The sequence below is a fragment of the Pagrus pagrus genome, assembly GCF_965226575.1.
Source record: "Pagrus pagrus genome assembly, chromosome: 10".
Classification (NCBI taxonomy): Eukaryota; Metazoa; Chordata; class Actinopteri; order Spariformes; family Sparidae; genus Pagrus; species Pagrus pagrus.
Window position 1 is genome coordinate 27,804,758 of NC_140194.1, and position 17,186 is coordinate 27,821,943.

Here is a 17,186-nt window from a genome sequence, read left to right on the forward strand (position 1 = left end):
TAATAAGAATAAGACAAACGTTTATTTCATAAAGTATTTATTCAGCACTTATGTGAGAGAGTTTACATGTGCTATAGACGTTGACATTGAGCCACAACAATAAAAATATCCTTCAAAATAACAACAGGAAACACTGTTCAAAAAGAAATATCTGAAAAATTAATACATAAATACAATAAATACATACAAAAAAATCAGATAAAAAACACCCAATATCAACAAAATACAAGATAAAAGTGGACAAAATAACAAATACATGAAGAAAAGTCAATGAAAAGTGATTTTTAAGGTAACTTTTGACTTTTGCAGCAACCTTTGTTCCTCAGGGAAGGTGGTTCAGTCCAGGAGCCTTCACTGAAAAATCATGTTTCGTCTCCAGTTCAGACTGTTAAGTGATGGTGCCTTAATAAAACTCTGTGTATAGTCTATAAGTATGCTGTCACTGATATACTGTAACTACTTTCATCTGTTACATACTGCAACACTTCTTTATAGTTTTAAATGTTGTGACCTTTGTTTGACTTCTCATAGAATAAACCAGAAGATAGGTTGTATCTGATCATATCATGAACAATCCACTCCTAGGCAATGGACATTGCATAATATGTACATATTATTTTGCCAATTAAAAATCCAATAGTTTGTTTCTTCAACTGGAACTATCAGAGGCTTTGAGGTTGAAAACATTCAGAAATAAGATATATGACCAGACCATGGATATCATACAGATTTTTTGCCCGTCTGGGTTTTTTAATTATTGGTCAGGATTCAGAAAAGTGTCACAAGTTCCTGATTTATTATGATGATATGGTAATATTGTGTTATGTGATGGATGTCACCTGACTACCTAATCACCTACATTACCCACAATGCAATTCATCAAATTACATGCCACTTTCTCTGGAGTCACAAAAGGCTTTCTACTACTTTATTCACATATGCAGTAGTACACCCAAAGACCTGTAAACACACTTTAATAATTGTAAAATTTAAAAGTGTCAGTTCACCCAAATCACAAAAAAACACAAAACCTTTCAGTAGTAATATGTTCCCATGAGGTTTTCAGACATCTGCCTCTCAAATATCTGCTGCCATCTGAATATAATGAAGGTGAAAGGAAATTCACTGATAGTGTTCAAAGCATTTGTTCAGTAGAAAGTGTTGCCAATGAAATCTGTTATACAATCTACAACAGTGAACAGTGAATTTACCCTTTAAAGCTGCATCATCCATTTGATAGCATCATGCAAGATAGCACACAAAGAGAGCTCTGTGTGCAGGTCGCTGGCGTCATGTTAACTGATTTCTGAGTGATATTAACAAGGAAAGTTGTTGCTCCTTGGATAAATAATGAGTGGCAGAGCCGATCCACCCTGAGTTTAATGTGAAAATCTGAGTGTAGGCTTCGGGTCAGTCACCGTCATGCACATTTGGCAGTGGGCAGACAGAAGGCCATGGTGGAAGGAGGCACCAGGATGTCAGTGAAGATGGGCCGGTATCCTGCAGGCAGAGGGGGGGCGCTCTGCTCCAGCAAGTCCAGTACAGCCCCTCTGATGTCCCTGGACACATCACTGCGGACGTCCAGCAGTACAGACACGTGTTCTTCACTGAGGACACAGACAACATGTACAGAACAATCACTGGCCCGGTCATATCAAGCCTGTATGATCATTTCATCAACAAAATGTGCATGTTTGCCACTTTTTATAAGTGGGATAAAACTCTTTGAAATACTATTTTTATGAACAACAAAATTGGTATTATATAATTATGCTATATCCAGCACAGATGCTACTGAATGATCATAGAAATATTATAGGAATATTGTATGAGTACTTCAGTTAGCAGTGTACATAGGCTACGATACCTTATAGAATTGAGTATTTATAGTATATACCTTAGAGAATATTAGAGATTCAAGATGAAACTGACAGAAGGGCAGAAATGAGCAGAAAAGGTGCAATAACAGGACAAAGGATCTTCAGCCTGAGGGTAATTTAACAACTACTCTACTATGAGCTGGGAGCTGAGATTACCTGATGTCGGGGTATTTGGCTGCAAGTCCAGAAACTTCCAGAGTGAGCATGCCAGGGTCTTTCAGCCGGATGAAGTCTGCCAGGACTGGTAGTAATGCCAAAGGATTCACTTCAGGTACTGACCCTTCACCCTCCTGCAGACACATGAGCTTGATTCAGATGGGACTTTAAATGCACATACTGTACATCAGTACATTTGACTGAAGCTGTTTGTGGGAATGTTTTAATTTCTAACATTTTCATGCCAAAAAATGTAATAAATGTCTGAGTATTATGTGTCTGGCACAGTTTTTTATTCTTTCAAACAGCTGTCAAACCACCATGGGACACTTAAATACTGTATCTAGAATACAGGACTGTAGTACTACCACTGCTATGACTTCTGATACTGTAGTAGCATAAGCAATGACCAATTATTAGTTTATACTTATGTGTTATCATCATTTTACCATAAAATTCAGGGCTCTCACAGAAAGCTGCTGTATGATTGATTACTTCATCAAAATCTGATACTGCATACTATCTGATATTAATGAACCTATTTTGAACCAAGCTGAACGAGGTCGTCCTCACCAGGCCGTGGAAGATCTCTCTAAACTGCTGGTCGTCCTGAACCATCTGCTGGGCGAGCTGCCTCCTCTCCTCTGCATTGCGACACACCATCCTCTTCTGCATCAGAGCCCGGACGTACTCCACCACCATCAGCCACTGGGCTTCCTCCTGCAGACGCTGTAGACACAAGAACAAGACCGAGCTGGCATTTTGACCAGACATATGAGGTTGAGAGCAATGAAAGAACAAGAAGTCCTGTTGCACCCAATAATGTAATCATTTTCTGGAAATGTAAAAGGATACACTTAACCTGATCATAAAAGTCATGAAACATATTAATATTTAAGAATAATAACATGACAAATGATGTAATAAACTGTCCTGACTGATATTGCAATAACATTTTTATAGAGAATGTAAAACCTTTCAGATGGACCATTTTTGTTTCTGAGCCAAAATGTGATACTAAAGTGTGCAAGTATACATAATTAAAATACTATAAGTGTCTTGTTAGTCGACTGAAAATGCAAATATTTGACAGTGTTTCCATGTTGGAAATGTAAGCTCCATCAGGCAAAGATGCATTAAACTAAAATCATGATCAATGACAACTGAGCACACATCTAATAACCAGGCTGATTGGTCCTTGTGCAAGGAATTCCCATTATACCATAGTGGATCTTAGATTAGATGGCTAGCATTACACAAGCAAGGAAATGAAATGTTCATTTTCATCTACAGTAAATCAGCAGTGATTCCTGTTGCATTAGGTGTCTTATTTGTCCTACCTGATTCTATTAAATGAAATGAATTTTAAACGAAGAAAAAGCTGACCTTAATTAAAATGTAAAAACATTTGATTTATGCTCAATTGCAGCCCCATAGATTATGATAATGGGATCTAATCACAGATTTTCTAGTTTAAAATGTATCAAGGTTTTACATTATCCATACAAATGTTTCATTTTCAGGTGTTTTCAGGGCGCAACATGAATATATGAAGGACTTTGAAGGATGACTGTAGATTGGACGTAAACTCAAAAGCATGAAAATAAGAAATAAGATGCAACACAAGTATTATTGTTATATGTCTGACAGAATAACTAAACTTCCATGTGCACAGCGGGGACAGAAACAGACAGAAGCTGTGACCTGTCGGCAGGGTGGTCGAACTCGGCCGTACAGCTCCAGGTGACGCTCCAGGACGGTGCAGAGTTTGGGGGTGGGGTCTCCCTGGACCAGCCAGTGCCTGGTCATCAGGCCTGGGAGGAGAGGCTGAAGGTCGAGCAGGAGCTGATCCATCACCAGGCGACACGCCCGTCTCACCGCCCGGTCCAGAGCTGCCAGAGGGTTGGGAGGAGTCCGAGAGAACTGCCCCGCCGACCGAGACGACTGCTGCTGCTGCAGGCTCTCTGTGGACTTTCTGCAAACGAAAACAGAAGGGACACAGTGGATATTATTCAGGCCTGTACTTGTTTCTTTTACTGACTTCTATTTAGTTAAAGCTTGTCATTTGTTGTGATGGTAGGACCACTAGACAGCACCACCCTGATCAGGCAGGTCATTAGCTGTTGGTGGTACTTAACTGTCAGCCAATAACTTGTATAAACATCTCCATATTTCACTGAGAACCAACTGACTGTATGGAGTCATCATATGAAGGGAAGTAAGCAGCTGCACCCAGTCTTTGACTTCTGCATGTGAAGAGGAAGTAGAAGTGGCAAAGGAGCAAAATAAAAATAAGGCCCACATTCAAATTTATTTCGCAATCCCATAATAGGCTCCGTTTCAGGTTCATACTTTTGGATTTGGTTGCCTCCTAGAAACTTTCTTACATGCATTATTGTTCCAAAAATCCACTATTTTCCTTATACTGTCCATTGCTGCAGCCCCTCTATTCACCCTGAACACTCCATTTTAGCTCCTGTCTCTTTTAGTCTGCTCTGATTGATCACTTCACAGAGGCCTGAGCAGGCACCACCCACAGGGCTGTGATGAGGGCGGTGACTGTATAGCTGTGACATCACAAACTCAAAGAAGTCCTGACGGCTCGTTCGAAGGGGCAGTTTCTGAATAGGGGCTGTGTGCATCGCTTTGTGGACTGAAGAGGTTTTGATACTTTCACTGTATTTATTTATCACCTGACCTGCTTCATAATTAAAAATCTTACTTTTTACAATATGTGTGTTTTATATACAGGAGTATTTTTACCAAAATGCACTTTGGAGTCAAACGTAAAAGTACTCATACAGTAGAATGGCTCCTTTCAGAATGTTAAACTATTAGCTAATGCATATTTAATTGCTGACATCTTAATTTCTACACTAACTGTCCATTGGCAATAAAACATGTACACTAAAAGCAACAGTACATCTCTCATTCACTTGTAACAGGCACAGTATGATTGGGGATGAGTGGGATGGTATCAGGTGTCCTTGTGATTGGCCTCTGTTGATGAAAAGCACTTGTTCAACTGTTTCCCTACAGGGGAAAAACACAGACAAGAAACTGATCCTATCTTTTTAAAGTTCTATATTATTTAGAGTATGAGCGGGTCTTTTGAAACACTATCATGCTTGCCAACATCACATTAAGCTATTTTGAGTGTCTTTTTGTCATATTCACTGTGCCGTGATCTCACTTGAGGATGATGCAGTTGCTGATGGAGGCCAGCAGATAGTGGAGGTAGAACTTGTTTTTGTTGTTGCTTGTATCCTTGCGATGTTCCTTCCCAGATTCCACCAGAGCTTCTCGAAACCTGATGTAAAGGAATGGAGGTGAACGTGAAGACTCGCCCAAACCTGTTTGACACATACTTAAAAATAAAATGGCTGACAGGCAGCCAGAAGCAAAACTTGCATGAACTGACACCTGTTAAGGAGGTTCTCCATCTCGTACAGCCCCATCTGTATAGTCTGATCTCGTAGGGATTGTCCGATCATCAGAGCCACCCGGGCATTCTCCTCCAGCATCTAACATACAAAATCCACAAATCCACACAAAATACATGTATAGGGGGAGCTTTGTTTGGAGTGTTCACTGTGTGAGTGTGTGGCTTTACTTATTATGTATTTATATGGCATGTTTACCTGTGTAATGATAGTGGGCAGGCAGGTTTGGTAGAAACCCTCATGGTCTGTATCTGGCTCCTGGTCTCTCTGCCAGTCTTGCAGCTCCACCTGCAGAGCTTTGTGCATCCACTCTGATACACTCTTCTATAACAGCAACGACAAGGTGAATGCTCTCAGTATAACAACAGGGGTACCGTACATGTCCTCCACATGTTGGAGAACATTTAACATTTACATTTACAGAACTTTTACAAAAAGATAAATGATTTTCATCACCAAAATGTTGGAATATGTAGGATGCCTAACACAAAACGTGCAATCCTATGTACATTCAGAATGAACAACCCCTTTTAAATTCTGTTTCCACACCTGTGGGGCAAAATTGTAGTGATCCTGTTTTCAAATGCTTCATTTCACTTGGATACAGAACAGGTCACATTTTGTGGAACTTTAAAAACAAAAAAAAACAAAAAAAAACAAAAAAAACTTCTGTGGTCGACTCACCCTCACACTCTGCACATATTTGTTCTGCAGCTGGTCCAGCCCCTCGGTGGAGATGAGAGGTCCGAGTTCTTCTTTCTCCATCTCAGTCACCAGCTCTGGATGACCCATCATGTCTGGGCTGCCAAATCAACACTGTCACACTCTGAGCTTTTGTAGTTCAACATCCAATGAAACAAACAATGGTTTCTTGCAGTACTTAGCCATCTGTTGCACATGTGTTTCACCAGCAGTACAACCAAAGGATGATGTTTCTTTCATTTAGAGGCCTTAAGAGAGAAATGTCAAGAATGTATTTTGAGCCTATCTTGCGACACATAAGGTGTCCTGGCACCTAGGTTGGGAACGTATGATTTAGATGAATTATGACTGGATTATTACCCAAAGCTATTGCTAAGTTTAACTTTGAACAACTGAAATTCAGATTTAGATAAAACATCTACTAGCTGTTATAGAGTACATTATTTGGATGTTTTTTTATCAGTATTGGGCTTCATCAGATGGTAATAAAGGAAAGGGACAAGTAATAATATGAGAAAGTGTGCATCAACGGTAATCAGCTGCATTTGGAATGAGATGCACAATGACCTGCTGAGTCAAACTGATGCTCAGGTTCATGTCCAACTACTGGATCAGTTCTGTGAAATGGATGTCCACTCACACAAATTAGGTGATGTTAATTTGCTTAGATGAGTTCAATGTCCTCCACTCCAGCTTAAGAGAGGTTACCTCAAATCCAAACTTATATTATCCTTAATGTAAATTCAAAATTCAAGAGTCACACAGAGACAGAAGGACAAAGAGTGAAGGACAGAGTCTGTGCATGTCATGGACCTCACCTGTTGTAGATGTGTAGCACCCAGTTGAGCACAGCAAAGATTTCCCCGCTCTCCAGGTCCCAGCTGCTAACCTAGGCACAAGCATCACTTACATGTGTATAGTGAGGTCGTGATTTACGGGCAACACTTTATTTGAAGGGGTGTGCATCAGACTGACACGATCGATCATACTGTGACATGTCACGACACCGTTGATTGTTGTCTCGAGTGTCATTTAGTCAATTAACCCTGTACCAACTGAACAATACATAACTGACTAAATGACACTTAATGAGAGTTAATGACAACTGTCATAAACATTCATAAAGATGTTCATGACATGTCAATCCTATGCATGGTGCTGTGCCCATTAAAATTATGATTAATATTCAAACCCCAGTTGGTGATTGCCATAGAGAAGATAACTGCTAGTTAAAAATACAATTAACCAAGCCAGTAAAAAGACTGTATTTAAGTCTAATGGCTCTTACTATATTACTGTATGTAAACTATTATCAAACATAGCAGAACATGATGACAGGAATAACAGTCCCTGTTGTTGGTTAGAGGGATTTATAATGAACAGTTATATGACAGCCAAACATGCTGCAGCATTGGTTTATGTCCCTTCCATCACTGACCTGTGCCAGGTGAGCATGTAAACAGTGGTGGCTGGCCCTCAGGTAGGCCCTTGTTAGCTGGTAGTGTGATGGGACACAGTGTTCCAGCAGATGGCGTACCGTGGCCAGGTCAGCCATGATGGCGTGCTGGAGAGCAGAGAGGTGGCCTGCCAGACCCGGCCCACGGGTGTGCAGGTAGGAAACACTGCGGAACCGTGCAGAAACTGCCTCTTCTAGTACCTGAAAGAGAGTACATAGTGTAACGCACCACTAGACATTTAAAAAGGAGAAACTAAAAAGTAATTTGTGCTGGTGCTGACCTGGAAGAAGCATGCCCTCCAGCAGCGAGGTCGTCCTGGGGGCAGAGGCCTGCTGCTGCCTCTGGGTCCCCCTCTCTCCTCTAGTAACGCCAGGTCCAGGGCTTCCTCTCGCTCCACTATCCTCACTGCCGATACAAACGGTGTGGGGTTTTGTCGGGCCAGGGCCAGAGCACTGCTCACCACTGCCCACAGCTCCTTACCTGGAGTAACCATAAGTCGACAAAGTAAACAACTACTGTGGCGAGCATTTAGCACTGAACATAGGATGATGATGATGATCACATAAAATGTTGATGAAGGTTCAGAAGAAGGAACAGAAGCACATCAGGGGAGCACTTAAAACCTGTGGCTACCCAAACTGGGCCTTTGTCAAAACCTCTACTAGATCCAGAGCAGACAGAGAGGAGGAGAAGGGAAAACATTGTCATTCCCTATGTCGCAGGAACATCTGAGGAACTCAGGAGGCTCTTTAATAAACATCATATCCCGGTTTACTTTAAACCTACCAACACACTGAGGCAGAAACGTGTCCATCCTAAGGACAAAACACCCAGGCATAAACAGAGTAATGTAGTTCATGCTGTTCAATGCAGCCAGGACTGCACAGATTTGTACATTGGGCAGCTGCCTACGATACACTTAGGATCTGCATAAAAGAAATATCACTGAAACATCCAGGAACAAATTTCTCTCCAAGCTGAGAAGTTGACCTGTTATATCCAAGGGTCACAGTATAACTCATCACATGACTACACAACAATATCATTTCAGTTGTTATTACTCTGTTTTGTCCAGGTATAGTAGTCCAGTACCAGTGCCAATCCAGTACCTAAGTTGCTGATACTGTTGATACCATATTTTTGTGTTTTTCTTTTATACTTTTAACCAAATCAGACAAACTTTTCTGATTTAAACCAGGGAATGTCTAAAACAATGAGTAAGCAAAGAAAACTGAGAACCAAGAATCAGTACAGGGTGTTAGTCCTTAAAAAGTCTAGTTTGTTTGATATTGGCTTTTAATACGGCCATATTGCAGCCTTATATAAACAAGAATCATGCACTTCATCATCATCATCATCATCATCATCTGTCTTGTAAATAAACACAAAATATCTTACATTTTAGAGACACAAAAATGATGGATACATAGAGATTTTTTTATTAAGATCTATATCTACATCCAAACAAAATATAGGGCATTAAAGGAAAAGTTCATCCAAGGATGAAAATTCAGTCATTATCTCTCAACAGATGGAAAGTTGGGTTAAGTTTCCAACTTCTTTAACTTTGTAAGTTACAGCATTCTCCTATAACAATTGAGTTGGACAGGGACTCGTTTTAAAACATAAGAAAACAAGTGAAAAAAGACATTTAATGGCTCCATACAGCTTGTTCGGGTTAACCCAAGTCTAAGTCATAATTGTTTTCATAAGCTGAAATCTTCACTGTAGTTAGCGTTAGCATGACCACGTCGAGGGTGCAAATAACTACCACTACTTTTCAAACCAATTTTGCATCACAGGGCTTCTGGAGACTAAGATTATTCCAAACAAGCTGTATGTAGCCATGCAGTTTTAAAAAAATGCTTTTAGTCAAGTTAAAACAAGTCTCCACCTACTTCAGTTGTGTATAAGAATGCTGCAACACTGTTTTGCTGTGAAGCTCCAGAAATGTTTTGTGTACTATGAGACTTCACCTGACTTCCCATCAGCATGGGGGCAAGAAGATAATGACTGAACTTACATTTATGGTTGAACTGTTCCTTTAAACTGCAATAGACAACAGATACAGTTGAAATATATGGTATTTTTGCTTTTGATTTCACTCATCAGATGTTCTTGACAAAGCTGTGAAGCTGTCTAAAATCTCCTTACCAAGGGCGTCCACCAGCTTCCCGACACCAGAGAAATATTTGGCCACCAGCTCCTGGTCCTCTGTGCTGAGTGCACTTCCTGCTGTCCCAGCAGCCCCGTGGAGCTGCCAGAGGATGTCGTCCTGCCATTGCTCCAGATCCATCAGCCGGGCGTGGGCTTCCAGGAGACGCCGGGACTCCACCAGACGCTCAGTCTCCAACACCATGCTACGCACTACAAAGGTCAAGGGAGGAGGGGCGGTGGGGCTTAAATTATAAAACTGTCTATTTATGCAATAGTCTCTTGCTGATACATTTGGCAGTTGAAATGACATATTTTAGTTTCCAACAAAAATATTGTTTCCAAAGGTTTGGATCACACTTTCACAACATATTAGACAAGAAACTTCTGTTCATAGTTTTATGAAACAGCTCAATATCTATTTTTGTTATCTTACTTTTAATAAATTTTATATTCACTGTTTTTATTTGATATTTCTTTTTATACATTTTATGCTTTTTATCTTAATATTGTTTTGCCATTACCGACTTGTTTTTACTGCCTGTATTATTCCGTTTAATGTGTTTTGACTTTGAGCTGGTACCACCAGTGATACACAGGACTATATGGGTGAAGGAACTCACTCAATAAATTGGAAGAACAGACACTCATTGGACTGTAAACATATTAAATGTTGGTACATTTCAACTGCACCATTGTAAGACCAAGTTGTTAAACCAAAATGAGCCGTCAGCCCACTTCCTCTCATTATAATTAAGATAAGCAAGATTTCTGATCAAACTAAATTAATAACCAGCCATGAATCAATACTTTTCTGACACAATGTCAACATTATAATTGCCAGTATATCTACCTTCAAGCATAAGCTCACCCAAAAATCGAATTTAGTTATTATCTACTCCCTCATGCTGATGGAAAGTCAGATGAGGTTTCGTAGTCCACAAAACATTTCTGGAGCTTCACAGCAAAACAGTGTTGCAGTATTCTCCTATACAACTGAAGTAGATGGGGAAATAAAGCATAAAATGGCTCCTACAGTGAAGATTTCAGCTTTCAAATTAATTTGGCAACTCAGGGCTTCTGGGGACTTGGAATAAGCTGGACAGGCTGCATGGAGCCATTTTATGCTTTATTTGTCTTTTAAAACAAGTCCCCATCTACTTCAATTGTTTAGGAGAATGCTGTAACTGTTAACTTTTTACTGTGGCATTCCAGAAATGTTTTGTGGACTACAAAACTTCACCTGAATGGATCAAAGTGGGAGCTATCTTATAATCTTTCACTGACGAACAACAGATTGAGGCAGTTGTAACTATGGTAAAATGGAAGGTGAACTGCACCCTTTGTGCCCGATCATGGCAGGACATCTGTGACATTACAAAAATGAATAATATTCTCTAAAAAGGATTAATTCTTAAAAACAAAACTGAATTAATTATGAATGAATGATTTCAGACACGTGTGTCCACAAAGCAGCATCTCACCAGAATAAAGTCGTGGCAGGTTGCTGACGGCTGCGAGGAGCTGACAGTGGTTGACTGACACTTCTCTCAGCCTCTCCAGAGATTTCACCCCGTCTGTGTTTCCATTGGACTCCAGTCCTGCTTTCTTCAAAGCGTGTGACACCTCCTTCAGCTCGGCCCTGGCCTCCCGGAGCTGCTCCAGACCCCAGCCTACCCCCTCCAGGTACGACTGGACCATGGACTGGAAGTAAAGACAGCAGCGGCACCATGCAGCAGCACAGTGGTTATTATTGATTCCCAATGACGACTAATAGCAACAATTTCCTCTTAAGTGCACAGCTGCAGCCCTTCAGGAGACCATTCAATAAGCCAAGGTTATACTGCATGTTATTTTGTCTGGAAGTGTGTGTGTGTATATGTGTGTGTTTTGATGTGTGCCTGTGATGTCACCTTGAGTCTGGTGTGTATGGAGGTGGTCCTTTGACTCTCTCTCTTTCTGTACTGGCTCAGGCGCTCCAGATGCTCAGGTCGACAGAAAACACCTGATGCCCACTTTAGAGCAGCACCGCGGGCCAAACACTCGGCTCTCTCAACCTCTGGCCACACCTCTGCCACTCGCACCATGTCTGTGAGGAAAATAGACAGAACACAAGGGAGGAATAACATTATGGAGCAATTCTGAGGGGTTGCACCAAATGTCTTTATGTTACAGACACTGAAAAGAGGAAAGTTTTCTTTGTCTTTAGTAAATTTTGAACACAGTTCCTGCCTTAATGACCAGATGTGCCAGTCAGCTGAATCCAGTGCACATCTAGCGCCTTTGAGAAAATTGTGATTGCTGATGATGATTTTTGCAGGGTCTATATAAATAAGCTTGCTGCCTTGTGTTTGGGGAACGCTATTTGGAGGCCCGGGTATCTCTGTAACACCATAATGCTTTATTTATAACAGTATGTTGTGATACACTTTACCTTTGTCGAAAAAAATTGCAGCTCCTGCAATTTGGATCTTGCACAAACCGTAATTTTGACAGCATTTTAAATTTCTGTTTCAGTCCTATTCAGTATGGCTGGAGGCCGGACACATTATGATAGTTTATCACCAAACACACACGCAAGACACATTTTGGAAAAGTACTGCAGCAGCATCACATAGCACAGAGACCACAGTCAGACTTTGGTAAATTAAACAGCCTTGTACCCCCAGAAACAAAAAAACATACACTATATATGTATCCTCCAGTGTGGGCTGAGTGCTCATTGTCTCAACTAGTGACTCTTACACACTGTAATACACAAGCCCCTCCTGGTTTCCTGCAGTGCTTTAGAGGTGGGTACTTTCACCTGAAACAAAGCCCACCTCGCTTACATCATAAAAATGCCTGTACAGTTTTATTAAATAAAGCATAAACCATCATACATTTATAGGGTACTATAAATGTCTATAGTTTAGTGCGTCATTAATTGAATTGACCATGACAGATACTTCTGAATCATGGTGGCTTACCACCTCAGCTAATGAATTTTCTGAGGGAAAACCTATATCATGTATATCATGTTTGACTGAAATTGGACAGGCTTGATCCCAAATGGATGAGATACTTTTAAAAGTCTCAGTATTAAAAACTGTGCAACCAGAGTAAGAGAACGTTGACTTTCCTTCCCTATGACAGAAAACTTAGAATTGGCCCAATTATCAGCCATATGAGGTTTCACTTTCTCACCAGTGTCATTATGTCTGTCTCCACAGCAGCTCTGGCTCCAAGAAATGTTGGAGAAATGAAATCCAATGTACAGTAATTAAGTTTGTTCCCAGATGGGATTGTTAAGAGTGGTTATGTGTTGCATTTTTTAAAAAATATTCTGTTTCTCCAGAGAAGAGCACCCTGATTTTGTTACAGCTCCAAGTACTGTTCCCACATGTCATCCCAGATCTCCAATGTTTTCACCGTTCACTGTTGAGATACCAACCACATCAGCAGTAAAAAGAGACAGTTTTGAGCGTGCTTAGCAGCAGCAGTATTGATGGCTAGGGAATGGGATATGCCTCACAGTCTGAGTCGAACATCTCTCCGCACCACAATGGAGAGGTTCTTTTTATAGCAGAGAAGTGACACGCTGTTGTCAGTCGAGCGGTCAGGTGAGCAGGATATCATTCCTCGAGTGTTAGTCAGCGAGACAGGCTGTCGTGCAACCGGCAGAGTCACATGACAATGCTCCCATTTGAATTATACAGCTTAATTGGTCTTAATTGAATAATGCACTGGTTAGTGACTCAGCAGAGAGTAATGTGCTGTGCTCGGTCACCAGCATGGAGCAGTCTTTCTGGGACTTTGGGGTTGAAAGTTTAGGTGACTGTGTCATAGATAAGGCATGTATAACCACATGTTCAGGTTTTGTCAGTGAGATGTCTCAGCAAGTGTAGTCATTCACGACTCTCTATCTTTCTGTGTGTGTGTGTGTGTGTGTGTGTGTGTGTGTGTGTGGACAGCTAAAGATTGTGTGTGGACATAAATCTGTTAACTACATAGTGGGGACCCTCTTCCTGATGGGGACAAAACACAAGTCATCATAATGCAAATCATTACATTTTAGGGTGATGACTTGGTTTAAGGTTAGGTTAGGGCTTAGGCAAGAAGTGGTTATGGTTTTGGTTATCACTGTTAGGATAAGTATCCAAGAAATGAATTGAAGTCTTTGTAATGTCCCCAAAAGTGATGGAAACAGGACTCTCTCTCTCTCTCTCTCTGTGTGTGTGTGTGTGTGTGTGTGTGTGTGTGTGTGCGGGTAGAATTTTGGACATCTCAATTACACGAACAGAGCTGTCTCCGTCTCAGAGGAGGTCATGGGACACTCTGCTGTCTCCAACTAAGGCTAAATCTGAGCACTGAAACGTCATCATCAGCAACTCTGCAAAACAATAAACCATAGAGCTCACATTCAGGAAAGTGTCATGTAAGCTGCTGCTGTAGCAGGACGGGCAAAAACACAACTGCGCAGAGCACAGTACAGCAGTTACCCACCGATTAAAAGCACTGTAATGTTGCTGTAACTGAGGGTTGTTATGGAAACCAGCAGACTCTGTAACATGATGGAGAATTACAGCCAGTCTGGTAGCAGCACAATAACAGAGCTGCGCCTGAGAGGCTTGTGTGTGAAGTTCTTTCCAGTTTTACACAGAAGGTGTGTTACATTGTTTTTACATGTTAATTTAGTAGTCACACTGAACACAAAAGATGCCACTGAGTTGCATGATGAGAGGAGTTGGATTTATGTTTTCGGGCTTTCCCAAATAAAAGTGTTATGAAACGTTAAAGAAACGTGGCAATATTTTCAGCTGTGGCTCCAAAATGATGGTCCTACATCACACTGTGAGGGAGGTTCAAAGATGGCTGTCATCACATTTTTGTGTCTGAAGACAGCCTCGGACAAAAGCTTTCCTGCATGCTTTAATCCAACAGAGTACAGCTTTTACACACCTGTGGATCAGCAGGAGGAGGAGACCAAAGCGCGACAAAATCAGGAAAAAAACTCCGCCACACTGCAATTAAGTTTAATAACAATGTTTCTCGCACCTTCATCAGGTTATCTTACAAGACAATGGGGGACACTATCTTAAGAGGGGTTGTGGGCCCATGTGGACGAATCAGGTCACATTGCAGACAGACATCCTATCACACACACCTGGACCAATACATTTATATTACTGACTGAAAACACTGCAGAATCAGAAGGTAGAAATACGTAGGCTGACTATATGGTACTATAGGCCTACAAAAACATTAAACCATTTTTTAAACCATGTTTGTCTGGTAAGAAAACCTGATGAAGGTCTGACTATCAAAATGTTGTTATTAAACTTAACTGGAAGTGAGGTGAACAGTGCGCAGGGCTCTTTGATGAGGGAACCAGGAGGATGCTAACCTCCAGGTGAGCCAGCAAAAACAGGTGAGCCCTGCAGGCTCTATAGCCGCGCAGATGGATGACTGATGCCATTTTATTCTTCACTTCCGTCATAGCCTACGATTCGGTGGCTGTTATCAACATTGTGGCGAGTACAAACATAGTAGCTGATGTTTTACTAATCCATTTTGTCTAATCCATGTGATTTAAAGATTTGTGTCTGTGGGCGCCACATGTACAGTTTTCTTCATTGTTGTCAGGGCAGAAGGTATTTCAAAATTGCTCACAATGAAAGTTAATTCTTGAACTTGAACCAGCAGTCGAGAAAACTCATCATAAAGTTCAGTCTGAAACTTTTGTGAAACTTTCAGTCATATTGCATGATCGTCAAACTCCATCAGGTGAAGGAGTTTGCCCAGTTATCATGGAATTGTGGATGTTAACATTATTATTTTTTTTTTCAAAGCAGCAAGTCCCTAAAGTAGACATGAAAAACGGACATTCGAACATCTACAGCTCCATGACAAGTGGGCAAACACCATCTGTTGATGAAGATCATATGACAGGGTTGAAAGCTCCAGAACAACTACTAAAAGGACCTTGTGACATGTGACACCTACATGTTCAGTATCTAGGGCCAGAGCTGACCCACGGATCAACATATCACTTTAAATCCAATACCTGAATGACTAAGAGTCCATTCATTTGTCTCATAGACAAGCAGCACTGTAGCCATGCACAGCTCTTGTTGGTCTCTAGCTACAGAGAATAAGTGGGTGTTGGCCTTTTAGCACTGTTGTCAGCAGGCAAACAGTGAATGTCTGTGCATGTGTGTTCAGTATGTGTCCCGTTACCTTCTGGTTTGTCACCACCATTCTTCTGATCCCCTGCTGACATCGAAGTTCAGTTTTCAGCCACCCGTCCACCCGACGAGTCTCCTTTTCCCCTAGGGCCGGCACTAAGGGTGCCCAGGGTGCAGCGCTTGCAGAGGAGGGTGAAGAAAAACAGAGATGAGACGGAGGAGAGGAAGAAGAAGAAGAAGAAGAAGTAGGAGAAGAAAGGGTGGAGGAGAGAGGGCACATATCCATTCTACTGACGGCTTTCCTCTTTTCCCTCACACACACTCTCTCTCCCAGACACATCCTCTGCTGAGAGGCCGGCAGGAAAGGGAGGGAGCTGGGGGGAGGAGAGGGAAGAGAATAATGCTGTAGGGGAGGAGGGAGGGTGAGGGGAGAAAGGGGCAGGGATAGGGAGGGTATAGGGACATAAGCTGCATTCAGGGGCCTGTAGAGAGGATGAAATAAATACTATTAGAAAAGAGTATTTACCTCAGCTTTCTGATTCCAGATAAGAGCTTTCAGACACAGTGTCTGCATCAGACAAAAACACTTCCCCATCAACAGATCCATCTCCATGACAACTGTGCAAACTCATGAAGCCCACGTGATGCAACTAACAGCTCTTAACAAAGCACTTTACAACATTTGTCACATTCACCCATTCACACACACATTCATACACTGATCGCAGTGGCTGCCATGCAAGGTGCCAACTGGAGCATCAGGAGCAATTTGGGGTTCAGTATCTTGCTCAAGGGTACTTCGACCGCTCTACCTCGTGAGCTACAGCCGTAACCAACAAAATCCTCCTGGCATCAGTTCTACAGCTCACTGTTGAACATGTTTTACTTTGCTTGTTTAAAGGTGCAATTTGTAGGGTAACAGACAACTGCTGATCTTTGCTAGCTATCCCTGGCTGTAGATAGCTACTATTAGCTGTGGAGCAAGTGGCTCTGGAGTTTGCTTGGACAGAGACCTTAGATCACAGGGGAGTCACCGAGGACAACTGGGCTCAGCAGCCTCCCAGTGAACACAGCTGGACACCAGACTGGAACTGAACACAGCCCCCCGACCGACGTAGGTCAGTTTGACGGCAGGGTATACAGTACAGAGGTGATTTACGAAAGAGGCGTGTAGAGCAGGAATACTTTTACATCTTACATGGTGAATTGAGAATTTATTTTGACCAA

The 17,186-nt window shown here is 41.6% G+C and overlaps 1 protein-coding gene across 1 annotated transcript; it reads right to left on the bottom strand.

Annotated features, from left to right (window-relative positions):
• Window positions 1–26: 26 nt before the first annotated feature.
• exoc3l1 (exocyst complex component 3-like 1) lies at window positions 27–16,286 on the bottom strand. Its single transcript, XM_084364935.1, has 15 exons — window positions 16,012–16,286; window positions 11,706–11,881; window positions 11,277–11,496; window positions 9,793–10,005; window positions 7,919–8,118; window positions 7,620–7,838; window positions 7,000–7,070; window positions 6,164–6,281; window positions 5,678–5,803; window positions 5,460–5,560; window positions 5,230–5,346; window positions 3,741–4,011; window positions 2,610–2,765; window positions 2,037–2,170; window positions 27–1,607 (listed from the first exon to the last, which is right to left on the bottom strand). Exons 1-15 carry the CDS (start codon window positions 16,052–16,054, stop codon window positions 1,421–1,423), a joined length of 2,352 nt encoding a protein of 783 aa, XP_084221061.1. The 5' UTR covers window positions 16,055–16,286; the 3' UTR covers window positions 27–1,420.
• Between the last annotated feature and the right edge of the window lie 900 nt (window positions 16,287–17,186).